This window comes from Thalassophryne amazonica, chromosome 4 (assembly GCF_902500255.1).
Source record: "Thalassophryne amazonica chromosome 4, fThaAma1.1, whole genome shotgun sequence".
Lineage (NCBI taxonomy): Eukaryota > Metazoa > Chordata > Actinopteri > Batrachoidiformes > Batrachoididae > Thalassophryne > Thalassophryne amazonica.
Genome location: NC_047106.1, coordinates 73,472,593 through 73,493,426, shown reverse-complemented (window position 1 = coordinate 73,493,426; position 20,834 = coordinate 73,472,593). Strand labels below are relative to the sequence as shown.

The 20,834-nt window shown below is 44.0% G+C and overlaps 1 protein-coding gene across 1 annotated transcript in view; it reads right to left on the bottom strand.

The window, feature by feature from the left end:
- Nucleotides 1-20,834, bottom strand: part of LOC117508369 (WD repeat-containing protein 49-like) — a 209,099-nt gene that overhangs the window by 12,355 nt on the left and 175,910 nt on the right. Inside the window, exons 14-17 of the mRNA XM_034168121.1 lie at nucleotides 15,646-15,764; nucleotides 15,368-15,467; nucleotides 5,962-6,152; nucleotides 4,904-5,098 (exon numbers count right to left, since the gene is read on the bottom strand). Of these exons, the coding sequence (XP_034024012.1) occupies nucleotides 4,904-5,098; nucleotides 5,962-6,152; nucleotides 15,368-15,467; nucleotides 15,646-15,764 (605 nt within the window). The remainder of the gene's footprint in view (nucleotides 1-4,903; nucleotides 5,099-5,961; nucleotides 6,153-15,367; nucleotides 15,468-15,645; nucleotides 15,765-20,834) is intronic.

Here is a 20,834-nt window from a genome sequence, read left to right as displayed (position 1 = left end):
GAACACGACGTCAAGAGCTGGAGAGAAGGCACTGGGCGCATCAATCTGGCGAGGAACAAACACAGACAGTGAGCATATATACCCCCAGAAGCCAATCAGCAAATCCAGGACAGGTGTGCAAGGAAAGAACCAGAAACAGAGCGTGGCCAGAGACAGAGACAGCAACAGACACACCCCAACCAGAAAAGGAACACAAAGCAAAGCATACATGAACAAAAGTAAGATAACCAAACCGACCAAAAACAAAACAGAAAACCAACCCCACCATCAATCCATGACAGTTTAACACAAACTATTAACCTTATATTTAATGGGTCAGCCACAATCAAATGGTATTCATGAAGAGAGTTGTTACAGTTCAGCTGTGATGAGTGTTTCAATTTGTACCTGTTTTTTTTTTTTCTTGGTTATAACACTAATAACTGCCTACTTGATTCATGCAATAATTTATTAACTTGATTTTTTTTTTTTTTTTTACACAGAATGTAAATTAAAATAAAAATGGTGTTTTTTTTCAACATTACAAATTTGTAAATAACTGATGACATGACTCTTGATCATATAAACACTTTAATTTGCTTTGAAATGTAGGCACTGTAAGAGAGCCATCAAACATCTGTTGCGTTGTGTCATATCCTACATTATGATTACCTTATTTAAATTTTAAGGAATAGTGGTCCCAAAGAAAATTCTTTTTATGACTTAAGTTTAAAAAAAAAAAAAAAAAACATAAGCCGTACAGCTTTAATTCTTTATACTTTCTTTCCATTTTGCCTGTGTCTCCTGCGCTTTTCTGTCTCTTGCTCTTCATGCATGTGTCTGTGTTGAGGGCATGGTGCTCCTCTGTCCCTTTCCCACACCTGTTATCCATCTGCTCACCATCCCAACTGTCACTGCTTTGCCTACCACACCTGCCATTCATTCACTCCTCACCCTGCATGATATTAGTCCCAGTTTACTGCTCACTCATTGCCAGCTCGCGTTAGTTTTGTTCCCTACAGCTCTGTTCACTGTCACTGCTGTGCTTCACACCTCTCGCACCCTCTGTGTTCCTGGTCATGTTCTAATCGCTGTGATCAGCACCTTTCTTTGCCTGGCATCTTGTTCAATTAATCACCTTCAGTCCTGTGTGTCTGTTTGGTCTTCTTGTCCCTCTGTCTTCCTTCCCACGCCGACCCGCCTTGTGGGAGCTTACAGTCTCCTAGGTTTGCTCAGTACATCTCCACCTTTTAACTGTGCTACTCCACAAAGCTAAGGGGTATTATATAACGGCTGAGTGGATCCTTGTCATTTGATTGGTGCTTTGTATGTCACATGACATGGATTAATTCATCCCATTTGTGTTGCATTGCATTTAGAGTCTAGTTTGGTTCCGTTTAGAGTGCAAATTTGGTTCCGTATGTTTGGTACCATTGAACTCTGCACACGTGCACATGCGCGTGCAAAACAAATCCACTGCGTTGTCTGGAGGCTGTTGCCAGGAAGTTGGAATGAAAAGCTGGACTAATTTCTGATGTGATTTTTTTTCGCTGCACTGAGGATGTACAGCCTTTTTTTGGTAGGACACGAGCACCGACCCGGCTGCGTGTGTGTGCGCATGCTGGAACATACCATTCAGCTCGACTTCACCTCGTTGAATGGTATGTTCCAGCTTTCACCTGATGAAATATTCGTACCATTGAACTCGTAAACATTCATTATTTGTATAATAAACTGCCTACATTGTCAATTTTGCTTCACAGTGTGTCCTGCATTTGGTTCTGCATAACTTGAAAATAACAAAAGTGTAACATGATTGTGTGAAAGTTTACAGGGGAAAGGTCAGAGGGGAAGGCCGGAGCATTGCTGGGATTGCAATGTTTGGAGAAAATCATTGAGACAAATCAACAGTGTATAAATATAACATAATGCTAAAATACCCTCAGCTGTATAAGCATTATGTTCTTTATAATTTGCCATTGTTTAATTAATTGTTAAGATCTTATTGTCTTACATACAATTTGTACATGTTTAATAAAGCCCCTCTATCAATCAATCAAAAATAATATTTACATTTTAAGATGAGAAGGTGTACAAATCAAGGAATATTTGTAGATCACCCTCTGCGTATCTGCAGGTATTAATGAGACAAATGTAACTCCATAACTCCATAGAGAGTTAGCGATGAGTTAGTGGAAGTGAGCATGTAGTTCCCAAACGCTTGAGTATTGTTAGAAGGAAAGGTGATGTAACACAGTGGTAAACATGCCACTGTCCCAGCTTTTTTAAAACGTGTTGCAGGCATCCATTTCAAAATGAGCAAATATTTGCACTAAAACAATAAAGTTTATAATTTTGACCATTAAATATCTTGTCTTTGTGGTGTATTCAATTGAATATAGGTTGAAGAGGATTTGCAAATCATTGTATTCTGTTTTTATTTACATTTCACACAATGTCCCAACTTCATTGGAATTGGGGTTGTACAATCTGGTATGAAAGCATGGTCTCTTTGTGCCAGAATGAAAATGTGTATTTGCATTGATCTTAATTTATGCATGCCCTTTTTCAGTCTATATGGAGGCATTCATGTGTATATGTGTGTCTGTGTTATGTGTGCCTATGGGTCTGAAGCAAAATGAAATGAAGCAACACTGCAGAAACTGCCCCAGGCTAACTTAATATGGGCCTCCTTTGACACAAACACACACAAGCGTTGCTGGGTTTCACATCCATTTCATCAATACAGATAACACAACCCAGCAGTGCACTGTGGAGTGGGGGCTTTATCAGAGCCAGTCTGTTTAACTGTATCTTAGAACTCTGAGCATCTAAGGCTGTCACCCCAGCCCACCCATGATTACACAAAGCATTACCCTTTTTTGTCAGCCAGTCATGCATATAGGCAGTATATATTAATGGATACATTTTTGGGGGACCACGAAATGCTGACTTACACATCTATCAGGATGCACTGGATCATCATGCATCTTAAGGGCCTTTCACACTGCATGCTTCATTTACATTTTTTTGATGCCTGCCCTCACATCGGACGCATTGTGTTACACGCAACGGGGGGGATTTCTACATCACTATCTGGTTTTTCAAGGCCCGTACAACAACTCCCACAGTCGCCATCATGGATTTGCTGCAGGAAAAATGTTTTAGTGCTTGTTCTGCTGAGAAAAGGCTCTAAAGCTTTCTCCTGCAGTGGGTGCAGGTCGAGGGAACAGCTTGGTGAATTTCGACTTGTGAAGGAGCTCCAGTTTCATGATGACCACTTAAAGGTATATTTTCACCTGATCACGGAGCAGTTTGACCAGCTGCTGGGGGGAGTCCGACCTCAGATCTCCAGGATCCAGAGAAATTTCAGTGCTGTAATCACTCCAGGGGAGAGTCTGGCAATTTGTCTGAGGTGGGTATGAAATTTTAAAAGGTCATTAGTATGTTGGCGAACACTTGTTTGCATTTCTGTTTGGGCTAACGTTAGCAGTAGCATGCAAGCTACACACGCTACCTTGAGTCAAATTGCATTCCAAATATATTCTTTGTCTTTAATTCTGGGACAATGGTTTTTCAGAGCAATTTGCAATGTGTTTAATGCCCTTAACGCGTGCAGTGTGAAAGGCCCATAAGACAACAGTGTCCAAACTATTCCAGCCACTGACTCCAGCAGGTGATTTCAATGATGAACTCATCCCATCTGCTCAAAATGATGTTAATCAGTGAAATCACCAGCTGGACTCAGTGGCTGCAAAGAAAACCTACACGCTCTGACCCCTTTCTGGAATGTCTTTGGACACTGCTGATCTAAGACATCACCTTGATTGTGCTATACATAATATATAATATACATATACACTGAAAAGACTGCATATGGAACATTGTTGTGATAGAAGGAGACATACAGATGAGTGCGGTGTGTTCAATGAATCCACATAGGACCAACATGACATAGTAAGTTCCTTCAGCTGTTACCTTGTTCGCACTCGGGGTTGCCACAGCAAATCTGAGGTGGATCTGCATGTTGAATTGGCACAGGTTTTACACCGGACGCCGTTTGTGACACAACAACACATTCCATAGAGAAATGTGGCAGGGGTGGGGTTGAACCAGTGTTGCAGACTGAACGCCCCCCAAATTGGTTTGGGACCACAGCAGCTCGTCTGAGACTGAGTCTCTCCACCCAAAGCGATCAAAGGGAATAATGTGATTATTAACCATCAGATGACAAAGTAAAACCACTTAAATTATTCCAAAGTCAGTTTTAAGCAGAAACAAGGCAATGACATGATGGAGGCAGAGTGAACGCAGCAGCAGCAGCTCGTCTGGCTGCAGCGCTCTGATCACTTCCTTCGTCTTTTATTATGAAATAATGCTGAATTTATGTGGAAATGATTGTTGCACAAAAGCTTCAGATATCTGCCGCTGAGATAGATGATGACTGGAGTGCAGTTTTAAGCAGAAACAAGGTGGGTGAAACACAGAAATGACGCATGCTCAGTGAAGGCAGTGCCGATTTTTAGGGGGGCCGTTCGGGTGGCAACACCGGGAACCTTGAACACTGAAAACAAGTGCACTGACCACTTGGCCACCACCCCTGCAACAACATGACTTTCTTATACAGAATGGAAATAATTCTTAACCTTGTCATTTCAAAACCTGGCTTGTGTGGCATTTCTGTGAGTCAAGTTGTAAGTTTTTTTTGTGTGTGTGTGTGTGTGTGTGTGTGTTATTTCGTGTTATAGTCATGTTATTTTTACATGCGCTAGAAAAAAGGAAGACAAATAATAAAAAAGTGTTTGCATGTATGTACACCACATCCAGACTTCAGGTTGCATGTACAGAAAGCAGAGGCAGATATAGATTAATAACATCAGTATATCTAAATGGACCATGTACTCTTTAGAGTGTGTGTGTATACCTGTCCAAACAAACCAATGATTTCTCCAGACAGGAAACTGAGAACCACTTGGGAGTCTGATGATGAGAGAAGGAGGAGCTTATCACCAAGGACAAAGGTCTCCAGGGAAGTCACGTGAACAAGATGTGGTCGGAAACAAGAAAGTAGCTTTGGAGGTTGTTTGATTACTTCTTCTTCTGGCTTGAGACAGTAATGCTTAGAGAGACATGAGAAATTGATTACTTTGTAAAAAAAAATTCTCTGTCGACTTGGAAAAAACAACACACTTCAAACACATAAACTTTTACTCATTTTTAGTCAAATATCTAATCCACACATCATATGAGACAGAATCACTGAACTAAAATTTCAGTAAGCATAAAGAACATGATTTTAGATCATATCCCTTGAAAGGGACTTGCATGCTGGTGTGCGTCTGACGTTGAGCTTCCAAACACTCCAACTCTCAAAAAAATGACTCATTGGATGAACTCAATTCATTTATGTGCAGGATTTCCATCTAATAAATATATGTAGCCCCAACTCATCTAAATGATGATGCCTCTGGGAGTGTGTTGGACTGTGTGGTGATGACCCTTGTCACCTCACCAACTTTGAACTGTTCAAAATCCCTGTGTGATGCCTACAATGCCGTGAAACTCAAGTGAGGGAATTCTGACACCCAGCAAAAGTCATGTGAAATCAAACAAATTCCATCACAATTGCCGTTCACACGCTTTCACAGACCAGTGGTATAGTACCCTTAGTGATTTATTAATTAAATATGATGAAATGTTGATTTAGAAGTGCTGGTGCGTCCATGCACCCCAGAGGGTTAAAAATGGCTCAATAATAATCTAAGAAGCTACTGCCCAAAGTCCTGCCACTTGTATTATAATAAACTGCAAGACAGTGGAAATATTAAAGGTGTCTAACGTAATCTGTTTCTTGACCCCAGTCTCTTGTCTCATTTCTTTTTTCTCTCTAGCACTGTTGAGGATTACAATTAAGTGTAAATGAGCCTCATGACAGTCTACTGCAACTGATCTATGAAGTACATGTTGGACAGAAACACCTACTTGTATGTCCCATGTCTTGAGGGTTCCCTCCCTGTCAGCTGTGACTAAATGTTTTCCACAAGGGCTGATGGCCATGACTATGGAACCCAGTTTCATGTTATGTGCTGTGAACTGTCCAAGAAGACTGCTATGGATGGTGTTCCAAAATCTGACAGCACCAGAACCACCACAAGACACCAAGTCTGCACCACCTGACAAACACAAAAATTAACATGACAATAACACAATAATCACTGAAATACTTATGTAACACAGCTAATTCCACAGCATCAATTCAAGTCAATATTCCTGAGTTTATACATTTACACCTACTTGCAGTGATTGCACATGCAAGAGTACTATACTATTTTTTGGTCATGTTTACATATCTATCAAGTTTTGATCTAATTTGGAACAAACTTAACAGAATGACAAGGTGATTTGATTTTGAGAAAATTTTGTCTCAATGCTAATATACAGTACCGGCCAAAATTTTGACTAGTACTATATATTAGCAAGGGGAAGTGTATCCAAACTTTTGACTGGTTGTGTATATGAAGGATATTCACATAGAATGGCTATCCCAAGGAATTGGTTAAATATACACCTGTGGTTGCTATTAAAAATTTAATGTGAAATCATACATCACCTTTCATTTTGTTCCAAGAACTATGATCTGGGATGACGCTCACAGGTTAAACTCGAGGCTTTAACTGTTTATCTCAAACAGTTTTATGCCAATAAGGATTAAAGATGGTGGAAGGGTTGTGTGTTAATCAAGTACAAAGTGCTTCAATTTCAGACATAGCAATTTCGACCCCCCCCCCCCCCCCAAAAAAAACCCTGTAAAGTAAGAGGAAGCATCTGTGTTTCTGATAATGTGCAGATGCATTACTGATTGCATGGCAGGGAATATGAGGTTAGCAATCATTGGTGTCATTACCATGTGTAGTCAGAGACTGAATGGATTGAAGCATAATTAGCCAGAATTACAATGTGTCAAACTCCACTGAAGCAAAGTGTTTTTCTCAGGAAAAAAGGATGATCAGACAGAGAGTCAGAAAGTGGAAGATACAGCTTTGGGTTCTACAACAACACTGAACAGCTTGTGTTCAGTAAAAATCAAGCTTTCCACTCTGTGTACCTCGTGGATCACCCCAGGCAATGCCTGCCAGCATGGCCACATGGCGTCTGAGCCACAGAATGGATGCACTGACTATAGCTCTGTCCTGCTGGAGGACGGCTCCTTTTCAACAGATATGCGTGGCACACCTGATTAACACAGTTACAACTAGTCCAAATTTAATGGCAGGGGTCTGGTAAAGTTTTTGCCCAATCACTGATCACAGCAATGATAAGTAGAAACTCAGAATAACATGAATTTAAATGGAATAAAAATATGAATCAATAAACAACAGATATTGTCAAAATGCTAACTAAGAGAAACAATGACCTTGTTGCGTGGGCCGCTGAAGAGGAGGTACTGCTGGCCCACCACCAGAGGGTGTCCTGCCTGAATGGCGGGCTTCAGGCACGAGAGGGCGCAGCCGCCTCACAGGAGCATCCTGGAGTGACAGCTGTCACCCATCATCCACTCATCATCTACTTCCATAAAAGCCGGGCAGCATCTCCACCTCACTGCCGAGATATCGACTACCGACAAGGTAAACTCTCAGCCGTTTTCTGGTGCCAAACGCACACAATTGTCTGGATTCTTTGCAGGCGTACCTGAGTATTATCTGCAGCTGGAGGCTGGGGTTTGGGGATCGTGAGGGAGACGACGGACTTCGCTCCTCACACCAAACTAGGATAAGTCATCAGGCGCTGCACGTTGTTGTACTGTGTTTGAGGTGGAGGCGTTATTCCCACCTAAGAAACCGTACTTGCTGACTGTTTGCTGGGTGTGTGCACACACACCCACCGTTAACTGTTTCTGCCTCCTGCCAGCAGTACCAGGTCTGACAGCTGGAGACGGTGGCCACCTGGGGACTCGGGACTTGGCGGCTCCGGCGTACTTCAGACCCGTTGGCAGTGGAAATCGTGTGGGACCCGGCTCTTCTCTGGACAGACGTCTTCTATCCTCGAGCCTGCCCACACGTCACCTTTGTATATTGACTGACTTCAAATTCTGTGATTGTCTGTATTTCATTGTGCACATTCCCAACAGTAAATTGTTTTTTGGCTCATCCATTGTCCATTCATTTACACCCCCTGTTGTGGGTCTGTGTCACTACACTTTCCCAACAGGATATCTCGGCCAACGTCATGGATTCCGAGGGGCAAAAAACCATCAGTCGAACAACCAATGGAAGAGCAGGGTGCACAGGCACCAGCAGGAGGCATGTTAGGTGAGTTGCAGCACATCTTAACCACCTTCACTGCTCGGATGGACTTAGTGACCGAGCAGAGCAAAATACTCAATCGCAGGATGGATTCTCTCACTGCGCGGGTGGAAGCGTGCGCACAGCTCCTCCTCCTGCTGTCCTGGTGCCAAATATAGACATTCCACTGGTCGTTCAACGAACCCCCCCACCGTCCCCTGAAGCATACATAAGTCCCCCAGAACCGTACGGAGGCTGTGTAGAGACGTGCGTGGACTTCTTAATGCAGTGTTCGCTCGTGTTTGCACAGCGCCCCGTCATGTACGCGTCGGACTCTAGCCGGGTGGCTTATGTGATTAATTTGCTTCGAGGTGAGGCACGCGCCTGGGCTACGGCACTTTGGGAGCAGAAATCATGGCTCCTAACGATATATATTGAGTTTGTGAGGGAGTTAAGACTGGTGTTCGATCACCCACATAGAGGCGAGACCGCTTCAACGGTGCTGCTGTCTATGAGACAGCAGTTACAATCCTGAGTGGGGATTTAACCCTTCAAGCCCCAGCACTGGTGGACACGGGGTCAGAAGGGAATCTGCTAGACAGCAGATGGGCTAGGGAAGTAGGGCTCCCTCTGGTGGCGCTCCCTTCACCATTGAAGGTACGAGCACTAGATGGCACCCTTCTTCCCTTAATCACACACAAGACACAGCCAGTAACTCTGGTTGTGTCTGGGAATCATTGGGAGGAGATTGAGTTCTATGTAACTCCTTCTACCTCCCGCGTGATTTTGGGCTTCCCATGGATGATTAAACACAATCCCCGGATTCATTGGCCGTCTGGGGTTGTGGCTCAGTGGAGCGAAACCTGCCACCGGGAGTGTTTAGGATCCTCAGTTCCCCCCAGTTTGACTGTTAACGAGGAGGTTAAAGTCCCCCCCAATCTGACGGCGGTGCCTGAGGAGTACCACGATCTTGCGGATGTCTTCAGCAAAGATCTGGCACTCACTCTTCCTCCGCACCGGCCGTACGATTGCGCCATTGATTTGATCCCGGGCATTGAGTACCCATCCAGCAGGCTGTACAACCTCTCACGTCCAGAGCGCGAATCAATGGAGACCTACATCCAGGACTCGTGGGCTGCCGGGCTGATCCGAAACTCCACCTCCCCGATGGGTGCTGGTTTCTTTTTTGTGGGCAAGAAGGACGGCGGACTCCATCCATGCATTGATTACAGGGAGCTGAACGAAATTACGGTTCGCAACCGATACCCGTTACCCCTGTTGGATTCAGTGTTCACGCCCCTGCATGGATCCAAAATCTTTACAAAACTGGATCTTAGGAACGCTTATCACCTGGTTCGGATCCGGAAGGGAGATGAATGGAAGACGGCATTTAACACCCCGTTAGGTCACTTTGAGTACCTGGTCATGCCGTTCGGCCTCACTAACGCCCCCGCGACATTCCAAGCTTTGGTAAATGACGTCTTGCGGGACTTCCTGCACCAATTCGTCTGCGTATACCTGGACGATATACTCATCTTTTCCCCGGAACCTGAGACTCATGTCAAGCATGTACGTCAGGTCCTGCAGCGGTTGTTGGAGAACCGGCTGTTTGTGAAGGGCGAGAAGTGCGAGTTCCACCGTACTTCTATGTCCTTCCTGGGGTTCATAATCTCCTCCAACTCCGTTGCCCCTGATCCGGCCAAGGTAGCGGCGGTGAGAGTTTGGCCCCAACCAACAAGCCACAGGAAGCTGCAACAGTTCCTTGGCTTTGCAAATTTCTACAGGAGGTTCATCAATGGCTACAGTCAGGTGGTCAGTCCCCTGACAGCCCTGACCTCCCCTAAGGTCCCCTTCACCTGGTCAGATCGGTGCGAGGCCGTGTTTAGGGAGTTGAAACGCCGGTTTTCGACTGCACCAGTTCTGGTGCAGCCCGATCCTAGCCGCCAGTTTATAGTTGAAGTGGATGCCTCTGACTCAGGGATAGGAACCGTGCTGTCCCAGAGCAGGGAGTCCGATAAGGTCCTCCACCCCTGTGCCTATTTCTCCCGCAGGTTGACCCTGGCAGAGCGAAACTATGACACGGGCAATCGAGAACTCCTTGCGGTGAAAGAGGCTCTTGAGCGTCTGAACCCCAGGCAAGCCCGCTGGTCATTGTTCTTCGGGTGTTTTGACTTCCGGATCACCTACTGCCCCGGGACTAAGAACCAGAGATCCGACGCCTTGTCCCGGGTTCATGAAGAAGAAGTCAAAACCGAGCTGTCAGGCCCAACAGAAACCATTATCCCCGAGTCCACTATCATGGCCACCCTCACCTGGGACGTGGAGAAGACCGCCCGGGAGGCCCTGGCACGGAACCCGGACCCGGGGACTGGCCCAAAGAACAAACTGTACATCCCACCAGAAGCCAGAGCTGCGGTCCTGGACTTCTGTCATGGTTCTAAGCTCTCCTGCCATCCAGGGGTGCGAAGAACCGTGGCAGTGGTCCGGCAGCGCTTCTGGTGGGCGTCTATGGAAGCCGACATCCGGGAGTATGTCCATGACTGTACCACCTGCGCCAGGGGCAAGGCAGACCATCATAGAGCACAGGGACTCCTACAACCATTACCTGTGCCTCATCGCCCCTGGTCGCACATTGGCCTGGACTTCGTCACTGGTCTCCCGCTCATCCATTGTCCATTCATTTACGCCCCCTGTTGTGGGTCCGTGTCACTACACTTTCCCAACAGACCTGGACACAACAACAGCAGGCCCATCGGGGAAAACAAAATCACCCAAAGCATGAGTTGAATTGAAGAACATGCACTGGTGATGGTCAACAGGTTGTAGAGGTGGGCTTATGACCAGAGGATCCTTGGACTCTTGGACAAGGACTTTCATCCCAAAGTTGACTCACGTTTGCAGTTGAGCCGGCATGCTGACATCGGTGTGAGTGTGAATGGCTGAATATAAATCATCACTGTAAAGCACTTTGAGGATCTGCTTCAGACGGAAATGTACTATAGAAATCCTGCCCACGTTACCATTTGGCATTGCCTGATGCTTCCACTAGTTTATGGAACCAACCTCAGTCCCAAATGGTAACCACCCAGGTAGACCAAGGAGCCATTACTTTGTCTCAAAAGACAAACATGATTTCTCTGTTGGGGAAAGTGTAGTGACACGGACCCACAACAGGGGGCACAAATGAACGGTCAATACATGAGCCAAAAGGTAACAATTTAATGTTGTGAATGTGCACAACGATTATACAGACAATCACAGAATCTGATAGCAGTCAATACACCAAGGTGACGTGTGGGCAGGCTCGAGGATAGAAGACGTCTGTCCTGAGAAGAGCCGGGACCACACGATTTCCACCGCCACAGAACCTGGTGAATACTGGAGCCGCCAAGTCCCGAATTCCCAGGTGATCACCGTCCCCGACTGTCGGATCTGGTACTGCTGGCGAGGAGCACAAACAGTGAGATGTGGGTGTGTGCACACCCAGTAACAAAAACAGTCAGAAGGTGGAAAGTCACCTCCACCTCTAATCACACACTCGTGCAGCTCCTGTTAAACCACTTATCTGGTTTGGGTGTGAAGTGAAGCCGTCGCTGTTCACACCAAACGCCAATCCAGCAGATAAGGCACACCACAGGAAAACGGCTGCAAAAGAGTTCAGACTATGACACAGTTTTAGATACAGCAGAGAATTACCTTCACAGGTAGATGATATCTCGGCAACGAGGTGGAGATGACGTCCGGTCTTTATGGAGTGAGATGATGTAGTGTAGATGGGTGACAGCTGTCAAGAGATAATGAGTGACAGCTGTCACCCCCGGCTGTGTCCGTGGCGGCAGCGCCCTCTCGTGCCTGAAGCCCGCACTTCAGGCAGGGCGTCCTCTGGTGGTGGGCCAGCAGTACCTCCTCTTCTGGCGGCCCACACAACATTCTCACATAGGTAATGGGCAACAGCTCCAGCAGGGGATCCAAGACTTCCCTTTCCCGAGCCACACTGACCACCTCTGACTGGGGGATCCTGAGGTGTTCCCAGGCCAGTGTGGAGATATAATCTCTCCACCTAGTCCTGTGTCTTCCCCGGGGTCTCCTCCGAGATAAACGTGCCTGGAATGCCCTAGGGAGGCACCCAGGAGGCATCCTTATCAGATGCCCAAACCACCTCAGCTGGCTTCTTTCAACGTGAGGGAGTAGTGGCTCTACTTCGAGCTCCCCACGGATGACCAAGCTTCTCAACCTGTCTCTAAGAGAGACATCAGCAATTCTCCTAAGGAAACCCATTCGGCTGCTTGTACCCACGATCTAGTTCTTTCAGTCATAACTCAACTCTCATGACTGTAGGTGAGGGTAAGAATGAACATTGACCAGTAGATCGAGAGCGCCGCCTTTTGGCTCAGCACCCTTTTCATCACAGCAGAGCGAATGCAATGCCACCCCTGCTGCACAGATTCTCCAATCAATCACACACTCCATTGTCTCCTCACTTGTGAACAAGACCTCAAGGTACTTGAACTCCTTCACTTTGGGAAAGACCTCATTCCCTAACTGGAGTAGGCAATCCATCAGTTTCCTGCTGAGAACCATGGTCTCAGATTTAGAGGTACTGATCCTTATCCCATCCGCTTCACACTTATCTGCGAACTGATCCAGTAAGTATTGGAGGTCACAGGCTGATGAAGCCAACAGGACCACATCATCTGAAAAGATCAGTGATGGGACCCTGAGCCCACCAAACTAAAAACCCTCCTCCCCCCCAACTACGCCTTGATATCTTGTCCATGAATATCACAAACAGAATTGGTGACAAGGCCCCCACCGGAAGCGAGTCCGACTTACTGCCGAGCACCTGATCACAGAGACTGGATGGTCCTGAGAAGGGACCCCCCTCACTCCATACTCCCGCAGCACCTTCCACAGTATCTCCCGGGGTACCCGATCATACACCTTCTCCAAGTCCAAAAAACACAGATTGGATGAGCGTACTCCTTGGCACCCTCCAAGATCCATGTGAGAGTGAAGAGCTGGTCAGTTGTTCCACAACCAGGACGGAACCCACATTGTTCCTCTTCAATCAGAGGTTCGACTATCAGCCAAACCCTCCTTTCCAGCATCCTGGAGTAGACTTTACCAGGGAGGCATAACTTGATGACTCAATACATAAATTATCAAAACCAAAAGTTTACATGAATGCAGATTTCAAAATTGAAGCAAGTCTTTGGGCGGAAAACAACACAATCCAGCAAATATAGTGTGTACAACAGTAAAGTCCTTCATAATGCATTACAGATGTGGGTGATTGTGCAGTTGCATCCATTAAGAATAGAATAATCTTTATTGTCATTGTATGGGGGGGGGGGGGGGGGGGCACAACGAAATTGGGTATATGATGGGGATATTAAAGGATTATTAACCGAGCGCAAGGTCTGTATGGGAAAATCAGACCTCAGTCTGTCAAGACCTCGGTCTGATATTCCCATACAGACCAAGCAAGTCAGGTTAATAATTTGTTTATTCTATGGCTGTTCTGAGCTGTGTTTTCATCTTGTTGGTCTTCATTTTGCATGTCCACTTCGAGCTCTTTTGCTGTTAATTCTTCCAATTCAAACTCATCAGTGTAATAAAATTCACCCGGAGAATGGTCCTCTTCGTCACTCATAATTTCTTTCTTGGCATTTTTATGTTGTTGTATTTCATGCAGTGAAAATTGTAAACAAAGTCGCAAATCCGATATGTGACCGATTATCATGGTAACGGTCTGATATGAGAAAAAAATCAGACTGGAAATCAGCCAATCACAGCGCATGTACTGTTGTAGCCATATAATAAAAATGAATTAACTGAGAAGCTAAAGAAAAATGTGATGAATAGAAGATGTCTAAAACAGAGAGCAGAAGAGATCAAGTAACATTTTTTAATGGCATGTTCTGTAGGCTGGCTTCAAGACACTCTCCTATGACTTTATACTCAAGCTTTCCACGGAGCGTTTCTCTGAGCAAGATCCAGTACGCAGCTGCCTCAGTGTTGACGACCCCAAAAAACTGGAAAAGGGGACACCCACATTTCTCCTGGCTGCAGCAGATAGATGGCTGCTTTCAAGAGGTGGGGATGGACCCACTGTCTGCCTGGACGGGTGCTATCCATGTGGTGGATGCAGCGACATATGGCATCAGCACATGCTCCCAGACCTGAGCTGACCAACCCTCCACTTCTGTCTGTAGTTTTAACACAAATAAAGTCATACTGTGCAACTGCACACTACATTTGCTCCTGTTTATTTAAAAGAAAAAAAGTAATTTGAATGATTTATTTGAGCAGAAGAATTTGAACTTCATGATAATTCCATCAAGTATAATTATTCAAACTGCAAAATGATAAAGCACAACCAAGTACCAGCAAACTGTATGATTAAATGATCATAGATATCAGAGTCTAACACGAAATGGCTGGACACAAATGCTGAGGCAGTCAATAATCAGCAGGCAAAACAAATCAGTAACCAAAACATGAGGCGCAAGGTGAGGTCCAGAAAACAGCCAGAGAGTTCCAAAATTACAGCAGGGCACCACAACACAAAAACTCAGAGGACAGGCTGGAAGCGTAGGGTGCAAAGCTCAACGATATGGCGGATAGGAGAGGGAAAAGCGAGGCTTAAATACCGGATGTGATGAGCAGAAGAGAAACTGTTGTGAGAGAAAGATCCAGAGCAGGGCATGGAAAGCAAGAGGGAGCCGCCCAACACTAAGCGCACAAGTGACGGACAAGAGAAAGCAGTGACACAAACCTCGAGCAGAAAAGCAACAACACATCAAAAATCCCAATCCTGACAATAGGAATCAATCCCTGATACAGTGTCTGCACTGGGAAACTTTACTGTCTATGATAGATCTTGCAATGTTTTTTGTGGGACAATGACAGTCATGTTGACCACAGTGTGAAAATACCAATATAACTACATTCACTGGGCCAAAAACACTTTGATTTGTCACCACCATCATTTTGAGATAACTGCAATGATGAGGCTGTCCAAAAATAATAACCCAGAACAATAAATAATCTACACTCAGGTGTGATAAGGATTTGCAGCTGACATTTAATTTTCAATATTTCACCTGTAGCTGAAGCTGCAGGCATACGGCCTGTTATGAAAGACAGTCTGATGATGGCAAAGCTGGTCTGCGGGTCCTCTTTACCATTCCATCCAAGATGAGAATCGGAAAAATCACATTAGAGAGGAAAGGAGGACAGGAAAAAGAATTTGGTAGATTTTATTTCTTGCATACATTTGATTACATTTTATTACATTTTCATACCTACAAAATAAATATAATAAAATAGAATGGGAAAACCGTTTCATCGACAAAAGTAAACATCTGCGAAAAGAAATAAAACCAGTTGTTAATGTTGAAGTCAGACCTTTAGAATCTTCATGTTCAGTGTCTGGCTGCAGTTTCCTCAAAGCTTTTTCTGTGCTGCTGTTCCAAACTATGATTTGGCCATCAAAACTACCTGTACACAACAGAAAGACATTAAAGAAATGTGCCATATTTTCCAGAGTATAACTTGCTCTTTTTTAAGTAGTTTGGGAGGTCTTGCGACTTATACTCCAGTACGGCTTATATAGGGATACATAAGTAGCTGGCAAAAAGCCATAGTGCCACAATAGTTTTCACAGTTTTCACAGGGTGCTGCATTATTAACTGCACTACTCATTTTCTGAAATGTTCAGTGATATGCTGCTACTGCTGGTTAAGGCTAAGCGTAAATTTGGTAAGATTGTAATTCACGTCGGCAGTAATGACACCCGGTTACGCCAATCGGAGGTCACTAAAATTAACATTAAATCGGTGTGTAACTTTGCAAAAACAATGTCGGACTCTGTAGTTTTCTCTGGGCCCCTCCCCAATCAGACCGGGAGTGACATGTTTAGCCGCATGTTCTCCTTGAATTGCTGGCTGTCTGAGTGGTGTCCAAAAAATGAGGTGGGCTTCATAGATAATTGGCAAAGCTTCTGGGGAAAACCTGGTCTTGTTAGGAGAGACGGCATCCATCCCACTTTGGATGGAGCAGCTCTCATTTCTAGAAATCTGGCCAATTTTCTTAAATCCTCCAAACCGTGACTATCCAGGGTTGGGACCAGGAAGCAGAGTTGTAGTCTTACACACCTCTCTGCAGCTTCTCTCCCCCTGCCATCCCCTCATTACCCCATCCCCGTAGAGACGGTGCCTGCTCCCAGACTACCAATAACCAGCAAAAATCTATTTAAGCATAAAAATTCAAAAAGAAAAAATAATATAGCACCTTCAACTGCACCACAGACTAAAACAGTTAAATGTGGTCTATTAAACATTAGGTCTCTCTCTTCTAAGTCCCTGTTGGTAAGTGATATAATAATTGATCAACATATTGATTTATTCTGCCTAACAGAAACCTGGTTACAGCAGGATGAATATGTTAGTTTAAATGAGTCAACACCCCCGAGTCACACTAACTGTCAGAATGCTCGTAGCACGGGCCGGGGCGGTGGATTAGCAGCAATCTTCCATTCCAGCTTATTAATTAATCAAAAACCCAGACAGAGCTTTAATTCATTTGAAAGCTTGTCTCTTAGTCTTGTCCATCCAAATTGGAAGTCCCAAAAAACAGTTTTATTTGTTATTATCTATCGTCCACCTGGTCGTTACTGTGAGTTTCTCTGTGAATTTTCAGACCTTTTGTCTGACTTAGTGCTTAGCTCAGATAAGATAATTATAGTGGGCGATTTTAACATCCACACAGATGCTGAGAATGACAGCCTCAACACTGCATTTAATCTATTATTAGACTCTATTGGCTTTGCTCAAAAAGTAAATGAGTCCACCCACCACTTTAATCATATCTTAGATCTTGTTCTGACTTATGGTATGGAAATAGAAGACTTAACAGTATTCCCTGAAAACTCCCTTCTGTCTGATCATTTTTTAATAACATTTACATTTACTCTGATGGACTACCCAGCAGTAGGGAATAAGTTTCATTACACTAGAAGTCTTTCAGAAAGCGCTGTAACTAGGTTTAAGGATATGATTCCTTCTTTATGTTCTCTAATGCCATATAACAACACAGTGCAGAGTAGCTACCTAAACTCTGTAAGGGAGATAGAGTATCTCGTCAATAGTTTTACATCCTCATTGAAGACAGCTTTGGATGCTGTAGCTCCTCTGAAAAAGAGAGCTTTAAATCAGAAGTGTCTGACTCCATGGTATAACTCTCAAACTCGTAGCTTAAAGCAGATAACCCGTAAGTTGGAGAGGAAATGGCATCTCACTAATTTAGAAGATCTTCACTTAGCCTGGAAAAAGAGTCTGTTGCTCTATAAAAAAGCCCTCCGTAAAGCTAGGACATCTTTCTACTCATCACTAATTGAAGAAAATAAGAACAACCCCAGGTTTCTTTTCAGCACTGTAGCCAGGCTGACAAAGAGTCAGAGCTCTATTGAGCTGAGTATTCCATTAACTTTAACTAGTAATGAGTTCATGACTTTCTTTGCTAACAAAATTTTAACTATTAGAGAAAAAATTACTCATAACCATCCCAAAGACGTATCGTTATCTTTGGCTGCTTTCAGTGATGCCGGTATTTGGTTAGACTCTTTCTCTCCGATTGTTCTGTCTGAGTTATTTTCATTAGTTACTTCATCCAAACCATCAACATGTTTATTAGACCCCATTCCTACCAGGCTGCTCAAGGAAGCCCTACCATTATTTAATGCTTCGATCTTAAATATGATCAATCTATCTTTGTTAGTTGGCTATGTACCACAGGCTTTTAAGGTGGCAGTAATTAAACCATTACTTAAAAAGCCATCACTTGACCCAGCTATCTTAGCTAATTATAGGCCAATCTCCAACCTTCCTTTTCTCTCAAAAATTCTTGAAAGGGTAGTTGTAAAACAGCTAACTGATCATCTGCAGAGGAATGGTCTATTTGAAGAGTTTCAGTCAGGTTTTAGAATTCATCATAGTACAGAAACAGCATTAGTGAAGGTTACAAATGATCTTCTTATGGCCTCGGACAGTGGACTCATCTCTGTGCTTGTTCTGTTAGACCTCAGTGCTGCTTTTGATACTGTTGACCATAAAATTTTATTACAGAGATTAGAGCATGCCATAGGTATTAAAGGCACTGCGCTGCGGTGGTTTGAATCATATTTGTCTAATAGATTACAATTTGTTCATGTAAATGGGGAATCTTCTTCACAGACTAAAGTTAATTATGGAGTTCCACAAGGTTCTGTGCTAGGACCAATTTTATTCACTTTATATATGCTTCCCTTAGGCAGTATTATTAGACGGTATTGCTTAAATTTTCATTGTTACGCAGATGATACCCAGCTTTATCTATCCATGAAGCCAGACGACACACACCAATTAGTTAAACTGCAGGATTGTCTTACAGACATAAAGACATGGATGACCTCTAATTTCCTGCTTTTAAACTCAGATAAAACTGAAGTTATTGTACTTGGCCCCACAAATCTTAGAAACATGGTGTCTAACCAGATCCTTACTCTGGATGGCATTACCCTGACCTCTAGTAATACTGTGAGAAATCTTGGAGTCATTTTTGATCAGGATATGTCATTCAAAGCGCATATTAAACAAATATGTAGGACTGCTTTTTTGCATTTACGCAATATCTCTAAAATCAGAAAGGTCTTGTCTCAGAGTGATGCTGAAAAACTAATTCATGCATTTATTTCCTCTAGGCTGGACTATTGTAATTCATTATTATCAGGTTGTCCTAAAAGTTCCCTAAAAAGCCTTCAGTTAATTCAAAATGCTGCAGCTAGAGTGCTGACGGGGACTAGAAGGAGAGAGCATATCTCACCCATATTGGCCTCTCTTCATTGGCTTCCTGTTAATTCTAGAATAGAATTTAAAATTCTTCTTCTTAATTACAAGGTTTTGAATAATCAGGTCCCATCTTATCTTAGGGACCTCGTAGTACCATATCACCCCAATAGAGCGCTTCGCTCTCAGACTGCAGGCTTACTTGTAGTTCCTAGGGTTTGTAAGAGTAGAATGGGAGGCAGAGCCTTCAGCTTTCAGGCTCCTCTCCTGTGGAACCAGCTCCCAATTCAGATCAGGGAGACAGACACCCTCTCTACTTTTAAGATTAGGCTTAAAACTTTCCTTTTTGCTAAAGCTTATAGTTAGGGCTGGATCAGGTGACCCTGAACCATCCCTTAGTTATGCTGCTATAGACGTAGACTGCTGGGGGGTTCCCATGATGCACTGTTTCTTTCTCTTTTTGCTCTGTATGCACCACTCTGCATTTAATCATTAGTGATCGATCTCTGCTCCCCTCCACAGCATGTCTTTTTCCTGGTTCTCTCCCTCAGCCCCAACCAGTCCCAGCAGAAGACTGCCCCTCCCTGAGCCTGGTTCTGCTGGAGGTTTCTTCCTGTTAAAAGGGAGTTTTTCCTTCCCACTGTAGCCAAGTGCTTGCTCACAGGGGGTCGTTTTGACCGTTGGGGTTTTACATCATTATTGTATGGCCTTGCCTTACAATATAAAGCGCCTTGGGGCAACTGTTTGTTGTGATTTGGCGCTATATAAAAAAAAATTGATTGATTGATTGATATGTTTCCAGAGAATTCCTGATTTGGGAACCAAAAATATCTGCATGGATTGCTGCAATTTGACGCAAGGACTGGGTGCCGTCATCTCACTCCCGTGTTTGTGGGATCCACCTCCTGTTGGGTAAGTCGTAAGCAGTGATGCCGAACGCGTTACTCTAATCTGACCACTTTTTTTAGTAACGAGTAATCTAACGCGTTAATCTTTCCAAATCAGTAATCAGATTAAAGTTACTTCATTGTGGGTCAACAGCAGCATTAAACTTGGTCCGTGGGCAGGAGGTCGGGGTTCGACTGAACTGCCCACTTTCAGTGAGCTGTGAGCTTTTCATCCATGGTTTTTTGCAGCTGCTCGACTCGTCCTCACCTCTTAAAGCGCGGTGATCAGCACACCTGCACTGAGCTTTACAAAGACATTTTTATACTTTTTCCCCTCCTTTATTTAGAATTCTGAGCTGACCTGCTCCGTATCGTCTCGTTAAAAACAGCTGATCCTCCGCGACGCGTCAACAACTAACACTATTTTCCACTCAAATGCACCTAAACTCTCTTTCTGAGGACCACATGATGTGAAAACGCAATAAAACTTTCTTACCTGTAAATCTGGTCCTGTTTTCTGCATAAATAAATGTTATCCATTCTTTGTGCTCAAACGCCAAAGCAGGGGCGAATCCAGATGGAATGGGGGCGTGGGGCAGGGATGTGCCCCCCTCCCCCACAACACCCCTAGATTAAAGGTCCAGTTTTGAAGCCGTTTTTTACGACAACTACTAATATTGCTTAAAATAATAATAATTTCGACAAGTAAAATGTTTAGAGAGTTAGAATTTAATAGTTACATTTCTAAACAATGTAGGTTTGAAATTGCAAGTTTTACTGTTACAGTGCTGTCAACAGTTAAATATGAGGTCAAGAAAGAGGTCTTTATTTTACTTTTTATAAAACAAGTATTTATTTTC